The sequence below is a fragment of the Meriones unguiculatus genome, chromosome 21 (assembly GCF_030254825.1).
Source record: "Meriones unguiculatus strain TT.TT164.6M chromosome 21, Bangor_MerUng_6.1, whole genome shotgun sequence".
Lineage (NCBI taxonomy): Eukaryota > Metazoa > Chordata > Mammalia > Rodentia > Muridae > Meriones > Meriones unguiculatus.
This window is the reverse complement of record NC_083368.1, coordinates 51342022-51358449: the sequence shown is the minus strand read 5'-3', so window position 1 is coordinate 51358449 and position 16428 is coordinate 51342022. Positions and strand designations below refer to the sequence as shown.

General features: G+C 40.8%; 1 protein-coding gene across 9 annotated transcripts in view; it reads left to right on the top strand.

Annotated features, from left to right (window-relative positions):
- The window catches only part of Cadps2 (calcium dependent secretion activator 2), a 520278-nt gene that overhangs the window by 414032 nt on the left and 89818 nt on the right, over positions 1–16428 (top strand). For all 9 annotated transcript variants that reach the window (XM_060374001.1, XM_060374000.1, XM_060374003.1 and 6 more), the window contains one exon: positions 14795–14898. In XM_060374001.1, the coding sequence (XP_060229984.1) occupies positions 14795–14898 (104 nt within the window). The remainder of the gene's footprint in view (positions 1–14794; positions 14899–16428) is intronic.

Here is a 16428-nt window from a genome sequence, read left to right as displayed (position 1 = left end):
TGGGTACTGGATGTTACATTTAAATCGGTAGTTCACTTTGAGCCTTTGAAATTTTAGAAAAGCTATTATTATTTAACATGGGAGCTATAAAATATTGGTTGCCTGGGTTGACATTTTTTAGTACTTTATTAGTAATCTTTATTACGGTCTAGAATTCATAATGACATTAAACCTCATTTTTCTAATTATTCTTTTTAAATTGGATGTCTTGATATTACAAATTACATGTCATTTTTTGATGAAAAATTCTTTTGTTTTCTAGTTCAAGGAGTTTCTAACAGACAGGAATAGCTATAATACATAGGTTATTAATCCCTGTGGTGTTCCAGAAAGAATACCTCATATTGTGGCTTACGGTATAAGCGTGCTTCTTAGAGCTGGCCTAAATTTACATGGTTCTTCCACACAGCTTTGGCAAATAGGCTTCTTATGAACCTAAAAATATGGCGGTCCCAATCATGGATGGAACAGAGGAGGACTTCGTGCTTTGTGGTCCATTTCAGCCTCCCGTTGCCAGGTTCCCAGGTCTAAGCCCCAGTGTACTCGTTTCCAGACCTTCAGTTGAATGGCACCGCAATGCTCTCCCAGGAGACAGTGTGCTAACTCTCTTTGAGAAAAGAAGTCACACTGTGGCAGTCCTTACGTCATTAGGATGTGTGTGCCATCTGGGTGGCATTTTAATTTAGCACTACATTGTCAAATGATGGTGATAAATAATAAATAAAAGTCTGTTTTGCTTAAGCTCTGTGTGCCAAGAAACCATGCATATTCAAAATACTTCCATTAATAAAAGTGTCCTGCGGGTCTGATGCTCTTTGGGTGGATGACACCTAAATGAACATCTGTACAAAGTCCCAATTTATTTCTAATATCTGAGATCAGACCTCTACTCTTGCCTGATGCGTCTAAAACAAAAAGGGGGAACTGTAGAGAGCTGCGGAATGCTATGCCTTAAAGATGGAGCTGGTTTCCGCCTTCCACCTTCCCGATGGTGAGTGCTCTCTGTCACGAACAACTCCACATTTGGCTAAGGCCGAGGATCTGGCTTGCTTCCATGTATGTGGACCTATCTGCATTGCCCCCGTGGCACGCCTGGGTTGGCTACCCAGAGGCTATTTAAGCTGTGGGCTGGCTTTCCTCGGGGTCCGAGGATTGTTCAATGTTCCTGAATAAACTGCATTGAAAAAAAAAATGTTTCAGCCTACAGCAAACAACCACATGTAGTCTTTTGAATGAGTGAGTTCATGGTTGAGAGTAAATGCTTTGTTTAAATAAAAAAAAAAAAGTGTCCTGTAGCAGTAAATAACTTCTTACTAATATTTATAAAATAACTTTAATTTTTCTCTCATAAATGTTTGATGTGCTGGCTTAAAAATTACCTTTGTTTAGTATCCTATAGATGTTATCACACATACATACAAACACAGACACCACAAACATACTTACCTACACAACTTATTTAAAAAAATAACTCATTTAATAACTTATTTAAAAAATAAGTTAAGAATTAAAAATAGATGTCACCATGTACTGACATTTTGTGACCTAGACTATATATGTGTGTGTATGTGTGTATATATATATATATGTGTGTGTGTGTGTGTGTGTGTGTGTGTATGTGCACGAAGTCCTCCTCTGTTCCATTCATGATCGGGACCGCCATATTTTTAGGTTCATAAGAAGCCTATTTGCCAAAGCTGTGTGGAAGAACCATGTAAATTTAGGCCAGCTCTAAGAAGCACGCTTATACCGTAAGCCACAATATGAGGTATTCTTTCTGGAACACCACAGGGATTAATAACCTATGTATTATAGCATAACATATATATATATGTTCTCCAAAGCATGACAACACTTTGCAGAAAATAATCTATGAAACTGACGACTACTGAATCATCACCCAATAGAAACCAACAGGTAACTGAAGAATTTCATCTGACTTTTTGAACACACAGTAAAATCTGTTTCTAAATTACCCCTGATATGTGTATACCAATAGACAACAGTCTCTGACTCTAGAAGAATAAGATTGAATAATAATTTCTCTGTCATATTTGAGAACACCAAGTCTCTTGAGTTCTTAGTTCCCCAACGCCTTTAGTGAAGGAAACTCATGTACATGCTGTAAAGATGAGGTAGAGACACTGGCCTACCTGCTGGGACCACTGGCTAAATGATCACATCACGTCTCATTTTTGTACTGAATTTTAAAATACTTGGTTATTTTTTCACATGGTAATGACATGTTTAAATACCTAAGAAGATGATTTTCCCTATTATTTTAACTATTATTATTAATATGCTTTTATCCTTATGTTGAATCGAACATCATTAATCATTCTTCCTAGATTGACTGTTTTCTATTGAGCTTACAATTAAGCAGAATACTGATTTACTCTGGCTTTTTACTTCTTTGGTTTAGAATGAACAAGGATCCCTCCTGTGTTTGTTTGCCTTAGCTTTTCTCCAGCTACTCACTAAGTAAAGAATATCTCATGCTATGTAATTTGTGTCCCACTAACTAATCTGTTACAAGGTAGACAGATAAAGTCCTGTGGATTAAAAGATGTTTGGAGGTTATATTTGGGGGGTGCAAGGATTACTAAGCAGAAGTGGCAAATGAAGGTAATGAAGGCTCCTGCCTGACAAGGTTTTAGTGTTTTGTGTATAGTTTCTCAATATAGACCAAAGTCTCTGCTGTGTCGTGGACCAGTTGCTTCTTGCATGCAGATAACTATGTGAGAAGTCAGATGACGACGCGGTATGTGCACTTGTCCACTGCAGAAAGAACAAGGCTTGCAACTCTTTTAGCATCTCTGCAGTGTGAAAGGGAAATGAGGGCTCTGTACCCTGACATTGATTCCCTTGATTCCAAGTCTGCATTCATTCAGAATCCTTCCTGCTTTCTCTGAAGGTAGCTCCAGAACAGCGGTGGGGTATGCTTCTCCATTCAGGGCTACTGGAAACACTTCATGTTCCCTTTGGTTTTAGTGTTCCACTCCTCAAGTCAGAATGAATGTTACCAGCACTGATCCTCTGGTGCTAAACAAGTCCCAGATTGGCAAGGGTGTGGATGTTTACAGGGAAACAGAAAGTCGACACCCACAATACTGCAGAATGTGAGAGGAGGTGGTTTTATCCTAAGGCACATAACATTTAAATGTCAGATCAAGTTCCTATGGCAGTCTAACCTGGGAAGGAAACATTGTTCATGATAAAAACCCAAGGAATTCTCCCCTGCAAGGCCCAGTTCACTGCTCTGTAATGCTGATCCCAGTTTCACCTACAGCTTCTTGGATGATAGCTACTTCATTATATAGCTACTCTTCTCCTCCTCTGAATGGTACCTCCGTCTTCTTTCTCCATCTTTTTCTTCTATTTATAAGCATGACATCACCCTTTAAAAATGCTTCTCCTGAGCTCCACACCCCTTCAGCTGCTGTCAAATAGTCTCCCCTGACTTCCTTTCCCATCCTTTCCTTCTTACCTCCCAGAAGGGCAGCTTTCAAGCACACAGTGTGTGTGATGGTAAGACATTCTTCTTCTTCTAAAGTGGGAAGTTCATAGAAAACAAGAATGGATGGATGGGGTGAGTCACCCCTGCACGCCCCTGCCATCCAGATTCTCATGGGGATTATTGCCCAGGTGCCATAATGTTTTAGATATAACATATTAAAAGAATGCACAGGAGTCTCCCAGTGCATTCGTGGTAACAAGAAATAGCTGTTAATCTGTTGATGTGTTAGCTGGTAAAACCTGTCAAAAAGTGCAAGTTCCTTCCTCCTCAAACTCCTTAAAAGAAACTCCTCCATGGGCTGTCCTATAACCTCATTCTCGATACCTTCCAAGATGCTGAACTCTTGTGCACCAACAAGTAGATGCCTGAGGAAAACATAAGAGACAACAAATGAAACAGTATGTACCATTAGAACTGATGGAGTAAGTATTCACTTCATATAATCCTTACAGGGAATAGGGTGTTCAGTGATTTATCTTTCTAATATTGGCAAATACTGTGCAATACTTAATGATTAATTCCTGAAGTGTATCATACAAGAGGTTTCGATCATATTTACCCCTCACCCAACTCCTCCCAGATTCACCCACCTAACTTTATGCCCTCTTCTTCCTCCCCCCGCCTTAGCCAATCAGTTTAAATTTCTGCTGCCCATGTGTTCTTTGATGTGTGGCCTTTGAGTGTTAACAGCTCACCAGGGGCTGCTCTTAGTGAAAACTGGACTCTGTCTCTGCTAGTAGTTGGTTCCTTGACTCAACAGTAGCTCTCCCTGTCCAACCCATCCCTGTGTTGGACTCATTCTGGCTTGAGCTTGCACTGGTCTTCAGAGTGCTGTCACTGGCATCATGAGTTCATTTGTACAGCTGCCCTGTTGTACCTGGGAGACACTGTTTCCTCTTTCCACCCTTTCCGGCGGTGGAGAATTAAACCTAGCAGCACGGACATGAGTCACTCTCAGGAGACAGCAGGTTTTTCTCCCATTGCTTCAGCATGACTGGGATAAATGTCAGCAGAGTTTCAAAGGCAGAAATTAAAATTTAGAATTATGGAAGTGGTTTTGATATTTAGGCCTCTGAGAGGTCTTATGCTCCCCACTGGTCCATGAAATACACTCCAGAAACTCTGTTCTTTACCAACAGTCAACTAGCAATAAAATACAAACAAAAATAACTGAATCAGTAACCACCAGGGAAGGGTATCTAGGAAATAACTTTGCCTAGCATGAAATGCAGACTTTCATGAAACAATAGAAAGAATTTGAAACTCAAGAGATTGGATTTAGATTAGGAAGTATCCTAAATAAATATATTAAGATGAGCCACAATCAAGGAAAATAACGTTTAAAGGTAAAATCTGAATCAGATCCGTAATTCAACTTTTTGTTCAACAAAATTATAATATTTTATGAACTCTAAATCCACCTTAAAATCTAAATTTAGAGAGAAGAGCTCTGAGTAACTAATTGAACCTTTTTTAGCAGTGCTTCCAGGATCTGTCTTGCCAGATGCAAGTTACAAAACCAACATGAGAGCCCACAACCAGACAAACAGAAATGTCCATCTATGTGGGAGCCTGACATGCTTGATCTGAAAAAAATGTGGGATGCACATCAATAGGGAAAGATTAAGATGCCTACCATGTGAAGACTGGAAAGACGCAGGGAACCTGGGTCTCCAGAGAGATGAGGTCATCTGTGTGATAAAGGAACTGCTCAGCCCTCCCTCATAAGTCTAGCCCCTTACTTCTCAGTACCCCGGGAATGGTTTTTATCTTTTTCGGCAGTCCTCTCCATTTGTCTTATATCTAAGCTTGAAACTACCTTCTTTCACTTTCTTAAAAATATAGGGTATTGCACTTGAGTTCCTTCATTTTTTTCCTTTTACATAGAAGTAGATGAAGCTGCTAAATAATAAATCAGGATGCCTAGAATTTACTGAGTCCCTTATTACATTCTTCTCAAAACTAACCTTTGGTAAATAGGTATCTTCTGTAAAAAATACTTATTGAGGACATGAGCCCCTGCCCTCAGACAAGAACCATTCCTGTGGGGTCCCTTCAGTGTGCTCTCAGCAAGCACTCTCCCTCAGCTGAAAGCTCCTGCTACAGTCTTTCCTCATTTCTCTGAAGATGCATGACAGTCTCATTACAAGCATTCAACACCTGCTTCCTCGAAGGTCTCAGAAAAGATGTCAGTTTGCTCAGATCACTTGACAGTGTGTCACAGATTTGGTGTTGCTTCTGTTTTATTACATTTTTTGTTTTAACTTCCGTACAGAATGTGACTCACAGATGGATGCCACCATGAAATAACACGCGTCTCCACTTTCACCAGCAGCTCTGTAGCCTGTCGTCCTCTGGGGTCACAACTTGAAAGCGCCTGATTGGCGACCCCTTGTTTATTTACTAACGTGTGTCAACAGGTAAACCAAGTGACATGGAGCGGTGAGGCTCCTTGCAGCACCTTGTTAACATGAGCAGTTTAGACGTATTAGCAAGTCTCTTTCCAAATCAGAGTAATGCAGACTGACAGCTTTCTACCTCTTTCTCAGCAGAGTCTGCAAGTGCGCAAAGCACGCACAGATAACCTGGCCTGGGAAACTAGGAAGGGATCCTTACTTACAGAGCATGGCTAAGAAGCCTGAAAGCCAACACTAAACTAAAAGGGCTGATTAGTGATATGAATATATATATGTGTGTGTGTGTGTGTATACATACATGCATGTGTGTGCACATATATATATATATTTTTTTTTTTCTTTTCTAAAAAGAAAAAAAAAACCTCTGAAGTATAGGAAACTCTCAGAGCCAGAAACACGAACACTGCTGGAGTTGTGTTCTTTCATTTCTCTCTGAAAACTTAGCGACACGCTTGGTCTCTGAAATCACAGGCTTTCTCTAATGCTCTAATGAGTCACATACTGCAACATCTTGTAAGAGATGATAAAACAGTTTGTGTGGGGGTGCCAGCCATCTCTGTTGTCGTATTACATCATTATCATCCCTTACTTTTGGATTTCTTTCTTCTACTTTATACGTATGAATATATTGCCTGCATGCCTGTGTGCACACCAAGTCCACGCCTGGCACTGAGGGTCACAGATGATTGTGAACCACGATGTGGGGGCTGGGAATCAAATTCAGGTTGTCTGTAAGAGCAACAAGTGTTCTTAACCACTGAGCCATCTTTCAGCCCCTATTTTAAGGGGTTTTTTTTGGGGGGGAGGGGAGTGTAGATATGCCTCAGAATTCTTCCTAAAGGAAATCTCATTTAGAATCAAAGACTTTACCCCATTTTTAGACCTAGCATGTTATGAACTGTCACTCCTGGGCCACCATAGACTGTTGCCTTATGGCAATTGCTGTTCTTTAGGTCTTCTCCAGCTGTCAGAGACATGTGCCCAGTGCCCTTCGTTGTTACAGTCTGCTGTTGACCTAAAGATGAATTTATTCCTGTTAAGCCTAATCTAGATAAAGTACTTAATGTGACAGTAACTATAAAAGAATTAGTCCAAGGCACCGTATTATTAGCAAAACTAATTCTAAAGCAATATTCACTGGAGCTGTGCTTTAAATGACAGGGTCATTAAGTGAGCTGGTCCCAAAGGGAGTCATGGAAGTAAGAGGCTACAGGCTTACTGTTTTCAAACAATTAAGGCATTAGCATTCTTATGGATTCTAAGCAACTGTGGGGAGGTCATATCACTGCAGATTATCTTCATTCACACGCAGAATTGGCCAGATATGGATGGCATTTTATGATAACTCTGAAGAAATACAAACAGTATTCAGACTCTACAAGAAAAAAAAGTCACTTTTGACCTAAACGAGGTCTATAGAAAGATGTAGCCTGAGGTCTGAGATGGCTCAGTGGGCAAAATGCTTTCTGTACCGACATAAGAGCTTGAATTCAGGTCTCTGTAGCCCGTGTAATGCTGTGGTAGTGTGCACCTGCAGTCCAAGCGTTCCTATAGCAATACGGGAAGCAGAGACTAGAGAATCTCAGGAACTCACAGGCTGTTTGGCCCGGAATATGCACCAGTGAACAAAAGCCCATCTCAAATAAGGTCAGAGTTTTCCTCTGACCTTTGCCCACATACCGTATCACACTTCTGCATACTCACACACACTTTCAAAGATTGTTTTTTTTAAAGACTTTTTGGTTCTCTTGCTCTCCTTGTTGAGCTCCTGTCCCCTCCGGGCACAGGGGTCTTCTCTGAGACTCATACTCCAATCAAGGACCATGCATGGAGATAACTTAGAACCCCTGCACAGATGTAGCCCATGGCAGTGCAGTCTCCAAGTGGGTTCTCTAGTAAGGAGCACAGGGACTGTATCTGACATGACCTCAGTAGCTGGCTGTTAGATCACGTTCTCCTGAGGGGGGAGCAGCCTTACCAGAACACAAAGGAGGTCAATGCAGCCAGTCCTGATAAGATCTGATAGGCTAGGGTCAGATGGAAGGTGAGGAGGACCTCACCTATCAGTGGACTGAGAAGAGCATGGTAGGAGTAGAGGAAAGAAGAGTGGGATTGGGAGGGTACAAGAGAGGAGGCTACAGTTGGATACAAAATGAATAAATTGTAATTAACAAAAAAATAGTTTTTAAAAAAGAAAAAAAATGCAGCTAAATTTCAAGCAAGGGAGAAGGGAGGAAGTAGACTTTATACAGAGTATCTTTGTGTTTAACTCCATCTTTAGTTCACACAATTTGATCCTGAAAATAGCGTCAGGATCATTACCAGGCAATGATTTCAAAATGAAAATTTTCAGGCCTTAACCAAGACAGCAAAATCAGATGCTCTGGAGGTGATGCCAAGTGATTGTGTTTCAGAAAACCCTGCAGGGGCTCTGGTGTGCACTGGAGTAGAGCGTAGCAGATCTGCTGAAGATACTCCACTTGTGGACATCAGCAATCAGAATGTCAGCACTCCTAGAACCATAGCATCATTTGGATTGCAGAGAACATCAGCTGCCTCATTCTCTTTGCTTAGTCATCTCCCATAAGAAAAAATCTATGTTTTAGGAACATTTTTTAGGAACATGTTGGAGGAACCTCTTCCATCCCTTCCTGAGGCAGTCTTCAGATTTACCCCGTCTAGAGCAACAATTTCAAGGGCTAACCCCAGAACCATCCAGCCTACCCACAGTTCTAAAGTGTCAGGCAGGTAGGAGAAGGGTCTTTTGATCAACAGGAAAGAAGGTATCTAATTTACCACCTTTCTTCCCTCTTGAGGTCAGAAGGCCCATGAGTATTGGCCAATGTTTAGAGTCCCTGGAGGATGACTGCCCTTGACTCTGGCACCACCAGGCCACTCACCTGTAGAGAGGAGAAGCCAGAAAACAAACAGAAACTTAGGCTTTCCAACTGCATCATTGCCCAGGAGCAATGTCCTGAGGCAGCAAAGAAGACCTAAAGAGTTAATGGTATGGAACAAGTAGCTCATAGGATTGCGTGTGTTCAAGATGCATAAAAATCTCATCAATTATGATGAGGTCAAATCATAAAGTTTACATGGAATAGTTACATTTTGTCAATTAAATATTTTAAAATAAAGTTTACATCAAAAGCATCACGGATTTCTACATACTGTGGTCTTTTTCCCAGGTGCCCTTTACCACGAACATCATTTCTCATCCATCACTTGGAACCCTCTGACAAGAAAAGGCAGCAAAGGGAAACGGCCAGGGAACACATTCTAGGAGTCCACAGGCTCATTGAAGTCTTGAATCCTAAGTAAAGCATACCAAAGCAAAGCAGTCTGTCTGTCTGCTCATAGCTTCCCATCTCCCTATATGCTCCCCAGGAGGAGCGCCTCTTAAATATGCAGAGGAATAATGAAAAGAATATGCTTTTAGGGGGCCAAGGAGGGCTATCACAGAAAATGAAAAATGTTCCGGAATGAAGAAAGATCACAGCCAAGAGTAGTGCATGGAAATTCATGAGGGAACCTCTCTGCTTTGGGCGTATTTGTTTTCAATATCAGAATTTGAAATGTATTACAACTGACAACTTGTAGGGAAGCTTCAAGAATCTCAACAACTGTAGTGTGAGAAACATGACAAAGAGAGTGGAAGAAAACATCTTAAACAGGAATTCTAGTTTCAGATATTCAGCAGATTCCTAATGGAGCTGTTGATAACCTTTTATCTAACAGTGGAGTACATTAAACTGCTTGGCTGTAGTCAAAATGGGTGAAAACTGAGGGCGTATGCACATTGTGCTTGATAAAAATGCTACTTATTTAAAGTATCAAGAGTGGCCATTATGTTCAAGGACAAAGTCTCCCTCCTCTCAGTAAACTTTAGGAAGAATAATAAAATGTTTAAACAGGTTTTAAGTTTCACCTAGGACACAGTATGCTTTCAGTGTTTTCCTTAGGACACTATCAAATATAAAAGTTGATTGGACACATTCACACATAAATGAAAATAAATTATCTCATTTTTTTTTCTATTATTGAATACTCGTAACTACAACTGTATATATGTGCATGTGATTCAGAGTCAAAGAATTTGTAATGAAAAAGAAGCCAAATCATTGGTGGTTGAGAAAGGGTCTTAGTGTATAGGCCTGGCTCCTTAGGATTCAAAGAAATCAGACTGCCTCTTCCTCCAATGGGATTAAAGGCAGGAACCTCCAAAACCACCTAGTAAGTGGTATTCTCACACACACACACCCTTTCCCTCCGCCTCCCTTTTTCTCCTCCATCTATCTGCTTTTACCAACCTGCAAGTCTATGTAGCATTGCTTGTGTGCCTGGGACTTATCACTTAGTAAGGTTTAATTCCATCTCATCCAGTAACTACATGACATTAGAAAATGGCTTCAACCCTTCTGAACCCAACAACAGGGACCCTGATTCCCTAGCTTAGAGGGTGGCTTTGGGGATGCAGAAAACAGCACCCTAAAGTATATAGGAAGTAGAAGTTCCTTGTCTGTGATTGAATTTTGTAGTTATTAACCTTTTTAAAAACTGAATTCTGCATGTGTGTACATAGACACACATACGTATATACATACATTAAAACAATACATTCCAGGCTACCTCAGGCTGCTCTTTTCTAGTTCCATCCATTTGCCTGCAAATTTCATGGCATATACTCACTTATAAGCATATGTTAGCTATATAATATAGGATAAACATACTAAAATCTACAGACCTAAAGAAGCTAAACAACAAGTAGGACCCTAGGGAAGATGCTTAATCCTCATTCAGAAAGGCAAACAGGATAACACTGGAAGTGGCAGAAGAGAGGAAATAGGAGGGTAGCCTACCACAGATGTCCTCTTAAGACTCTACCCAGCAGAGGATCAAAGCTGAGGCAAAGACCCATAACCAACTTTGGGCAAAGTGCAGAGAATCTAATAAAAGAAGAGGGAGTTGGAAAGACCTGAAGGGGACAGGAGCACTACAAGGAGACCCACAAAGCCAAAAGTATCTGGACCCAGTGGTACCTGCAGAGAACAGTGCATGAAGAGGACCTAGACTCTGCTCAGATGTAGCCCATAGGCAACTTGGTCTCCAAGTGAGTTTCCTAATAAAGGGAACAGGAGCTGACTCTGACATAAACTCAGTTGCCTGCTCTTGGATCACTACCTTCTGGTGGGGCAGCCTTGCCAGATCACAGAGGAAGAGGATCCAGGCAGTCCTGATGAGACTTGATAGACTATGATCTGATAGTAGGGGAGAACTCCCGCTTTGGGAGGGGCATTTGGGGGAAGAGGGAGGGAGGATGGGACTGGGAAGAGATGAAGGAGGGGGATGCAATCAAGGTATAAAGTAAATGAATTGTAAAAAAAATAAATATTTTCAAAAATTAAAATATATATATATACGTATGTATATATTTCAGAATCTAAAACCCAAAAGTTTCCTGGACCTCATGCTATATACCATACTGGCCTTGAACTCAGAGATCCACCTGCCTCTACCTCCCAAGTACTGGAATTAAAGGCATGCACCACCACCATTCCCCTTAAAACCCAAAAGGTTTAGTCATTATAAATTCTCTAAGTTACAAGGAAGCTTAAAGATTATTTGATTTAGTGCTTCTTAGCATTTTGTTGACTTAGTCTGGACTTTGATTGCCTTTTTAATTGTTGGCTTTTTTGTTTTGTTTTGCTTTATATTTTAGGCTTACTTTTTTTCTTTTTTATTGATTTATTATTTATTGCAATTTACTCACTTTGTATCCCAGCTATAGCACCCTCCCTCATCTCCTGCCTGTCCCACCCTTCCTCCCTCTTCTCTCCAATGCCCCTTCCCTAGTCCCCTGCTATCTGACCCTAGCCTTTCAAATCTCCTCTGGAGTGCCTGGATCCTCTTCCTCTGTGGTCTGGCAAGGTTGCTCTGCCAGGGGGAAGTGATCTAAGAGCCAGCCACTGCTCCCCTTACTAGAGAACCCACATGGAGACTGAGTTGCCTATTTCTACATCTGAGCAGGGGTTCTAGGTCTGCTTCATGCTACTACTCAACAATTAAAAAACAAGGAAATCATGAAATTTGCAGGCGAATGGATGGAACTAGAAAAGATCATCCTGAGTGAGGTAACCCAGAAGCAGGAAGACACACATGTTATATACTCACTTGTAAGTGGATATTAGCCATATAATATAGGGTAAACATACTAAAATCTATTGATTACTTCTTGAAAGGGTCTCTTGTACCTTCTGCTTTTCATTTCACTATCCTCTTCTCAGGGTACAGGCCCCTCAGAATCTCAGTTACACACCTTGTTGCATACAACCACTGAATATATTTTCCTACAGTTCAGCGTTTTCTGAGGTCCTCCTACATACTTGCATGGTCCCTCTATCAATAACGTTGTCCAGTCTTAAATCCCATGGTAGTAGAGGACCATTCTCAAACACATTCTCTAGTACAGTATAAGCACATGAGGCACAAGTCCTACCGTCATCACTTTTTATATGTTTGCATTTCATCTCTCTCACCCTGTGAGAGACAGTTTTCAAAAAGTGGCTTAAAAGTTTTAGGAAAATTGACGTGATGATACTTGGGAAGCCCTTGCTTGGCAGTGCCTGACTTGTCAGAGAACCATCATCATTCGAACACATCATGCCCAACCTTCCTTTCACAGAAACCTTGCCCTACGGTTCTCTCTAGAAAACCCTCTTCTTAGACAGGTCACATGCTATTCCTCTATGACCATGCATGCTTCCCTTCAGTCTCTCCTCCCATCTCCTGTAACACATATGTCTTGGTTTCCATACTTTTTTGAGGGCTCTTGTTTTTCTCATTTAACAGCTTGAAGTGACTCCACATGAAATGGGCTGCTGTGCTGAGTCAGGAGCTACCTGGACTTCATCTTTGTCGAATAATGTTAAAGTGATCTTGAAACAGATGGATGAGCTGATAGTTGTCTAAACATCCTTTTGGTGTGTCTTGGGATGTTGAATTGTTTGACATCAGGACATGTTTAAAAAGGAGAGATGAAGAAAAGACAAAAGACCAGAAAGTCAATGAAAGTAACATTTGTTTGGGAAGCAAAGCATTGTAATCCCAGAACCTGAGAAAAGCAAGAAGATCCAGAGTTTGCCATTCTGGGCTAATTAACAAGAGCCCATCTCAAAGTGCAAACAAAAACATTCACTCTAATTGCCATTCTGATATGCTTCTATTCCCTGTTGACATGCTGATGTTCCTAAAGAATCGCTGAGCTCTCTTGATCACTGTCAGAGACCAGCAGTGCCTCTCCATTGCAGGGGAACTTAAGCGGTGAACTCTGTGTACTTCATGCCATGTCTGACTTATGAGCACATTAAAAGTCTAATGAGTAAGGACCAACCAGAAGGCATGTTGCCTTGCGCTGCTGTCTGCCCTCTGAGAATGACTTATGACAAAGAGATGTTAAGCCTCTCTTCCAAATTTGAAGCTGAGATTTGGGAAGAAGTTGAGAGGAAAAATCTGTTGCAGGGAAATGTATCTCCTGAGGTGGGAGGAAGGGGTGAACTTAGTTTTTCTAAAAATCTGACCCCTTTCCTTACAGAGGCCCTTACAAAAAGCTGTGTGCCCCAGGCTTCACACAGAGAGATCCAGGAACGTGAGGCAGAGTTGCTGTGATTTGCTTTGGGTTAGTTTGAATATGTTCCCCGTAAACTCATGTACAAGCACCTCTCTCTCCAGAGTGGTGGGCAACTTAGAAGTGATGCCTGGGAGGAGATAGCTGAGCAGGAGGACCACCACTAATGCTGTCCTTTCAGAGCCAGTTTTTAGGGGTTGTTCTTCAAAGAGTGGGTTGTGGCACAGTAAGAAGATCCTACATACACCCTCCTTTGTGCGTATGTCCATTTTCCTTTCCCCTTCTTCCCTATCATGGTGTAATATGCTCAGAGACCAAACAGGTGGAACACCCAAACTTGGACTTTCAGCTGACCAAAGTGAACAAAAGGAACCTCTTTATAAAGTACCCTGTGTCAGGTAGCAACACAAAAGGGACTGAGGCAGGTTTGTCTTAAAGGTGTCTAGTGAAAGCTGTTGATACGGTTTTGAGGTATTTGTGTCACACAGGGTGCCTCTGATTTCTGCAAGTGTGTCGTGTCTTTGAAATAAGCTATTTTGCCTTCTCTTTTACTGAGTTTCTGGTAGCTGCACTTAACCTTATTGCATCCTGTCCTTTTGCACCAATTTAGCTTAATGCTAAAGGAACCTTCAAATTCAAAGAAGGCTTCTGCCCTTCCCTAGCCTGCTGCCCCCACGGTTGGATGTGGGCTAGGATGGCAGCAGGCACACAGAGGATGAAATCAGTTAATTGCTGGCTGTCACAGTTGCTTTAGGTGACTTTGTACTTCTTGGAGTTAAGATCAGCGTGAACTGAGAATTCAGATAGCAACAAAAACCCTGGGGCTTGCTAATGCCAGGCATGACTCATCTGGTGAGAACTGTATTGTATTGGTAACACAATGCAGGCGGGAGGAAAAGACTGTGCTATCTGCTCTCTTTGTGTTTCCGACCTTGAGCAGAATCAGAACTTGTTTGTTGCAAAAGTTGAGCATCTAATGTGCTATTGCACCTGTTAGTTCTTGTGTACTAAATGGCAAAGCACTTGCAGATCTGTGATTGCTTTGTGGGTGAAATGTTTTCTGCAATCTGGTGAGCTGGCTTTGTAAAGACAATGTATTCAATTGTGCTCCTTGCATCCCTTATCTCTCACAAGTGTGCTCCCTTGTGCTGTTTCCATGCTCTGATTGTCATTACGTCTTAGGACATGTCTGGCTTTGTATTTTCAAGGTAACATTATGATTTTTTTTTAATACAGAGACCATGAACCAGGCAACTCCTGCCAGGAAGCTGGAAGAGGTTCTTCACCTCGCAGAGCTCTGCATAGAAGTCCTACAGCAGAATGAGGAACATCATGCCGAGGTGATGACTTGTAGTCAGAGCATAAAGTTCTCCCAACGGCTTTGCCATAGCAGGGGCAGCACTGAAAAGATAGCCTGACAGGAGTCTTAGTGTACACCTGACCAAACATACGCCTTTTCTGGAAATGTGACTCATGTATGTTACAAAGTGTGTGTGTGTGTGTGTGTGTGTGTGTGTGTGTGTGTGTGTGTGTCTGTTTTTTACAACAATGATACAGTAAGGACATAGGAAAGCTTGGGAGCTGTCCCCAAGATGCTTAAATATACTAGCAGAGCTGGAACACACCCCTGTTAGGATGCAAAATAAGGTTTTTTTTAATGTCCTGTAATATCATCATTTTGTTTGAAAATGTGGGCCAGTGAACACTAAATGGGAAATTTGTGATGAGCTTTATAATAAAAAACCATTCATAATTGTACAACTGACTATACTCTTCCCTTTCACATCAAACTTTGTTTTCATTAAATCTTTGGTGGTGGTTGTTGTTATTGTTTTGCCCTGCTTGGAAGGAACCTGTGCCCGGTCCTTGGTCCCCAACTAGCCAATGTTTTCAAAGTTCTAATTATATATTAACATTCCCTGCAGACCTGGAATGGTCTCTCGCCATCTTGCTTATTCTAAGAATTAAAATTCTCTTTTCTATAGTTGTGACTTTATCTACAAAAACAATTTTCTGGTTTTGAGTTAAATGGAAGAAATATGTAGAATTAAATAAACACAATAAATTTTGGTGCCCTAACAGTGCTTTTATTTTTGAGGAAGCAGATGTAATAAGCCGAAAGAAAACAGATCAGATATATATGAATTTAAAGAATATTTATGTTTAATGGAATCCAGTTCTCAGAAAATATGAGAAACTACAGGGCCTATATTTAAGCAAATTCTTAGAAAAGAGTATTACTACAGGCAACTAAGATTTATTGTATCTGGTTATAAATATGATCATTCAAAACATCTGCTTTTAGCTCACACTGTGGAATCTAGTTTTTAGCTTGCATCTGTCATGTGTGAACTTGTTATGGATATTTTATTTTAAACTGAAGAAACAGCTGCTTCAATAATTTGAAATGAATTCCCAGGAGGATGTTTTCTAGGCTAACATAACCGCTATGCTACAAAGAAAATGATCATATGATAAAATATAGGTATGTTTTGTCGTCTTTGTCTTGGTCTGAAAGAGATTATCATCAGAGCATAAGGCCTTTCTAAATTGGTTTTACTCTGACCAAATATCCCATTTCAGTATGTGTTCCAGCTAAACAGGTTCAGCTAATATTCCCATATATTTCATAGTAATTAGAATTTGTTGTTTTTAATATAGTCAATGTGGTCGCTAAACACGCTTGTTAAAGTCAAGCACAATTAAAATACAGATGCTACTTGCTTTTTAATCCATAACCTACAATTGACTTCACTGAAATGCTCAGGGCACAGAAACATCACCTTAATCTGAGCTACACTGAAATGGGAACTATCCTCTTTGGTTTCTTTGCAAATACTGTGTAACACGGTGGCATTTTTCTGTTCTGC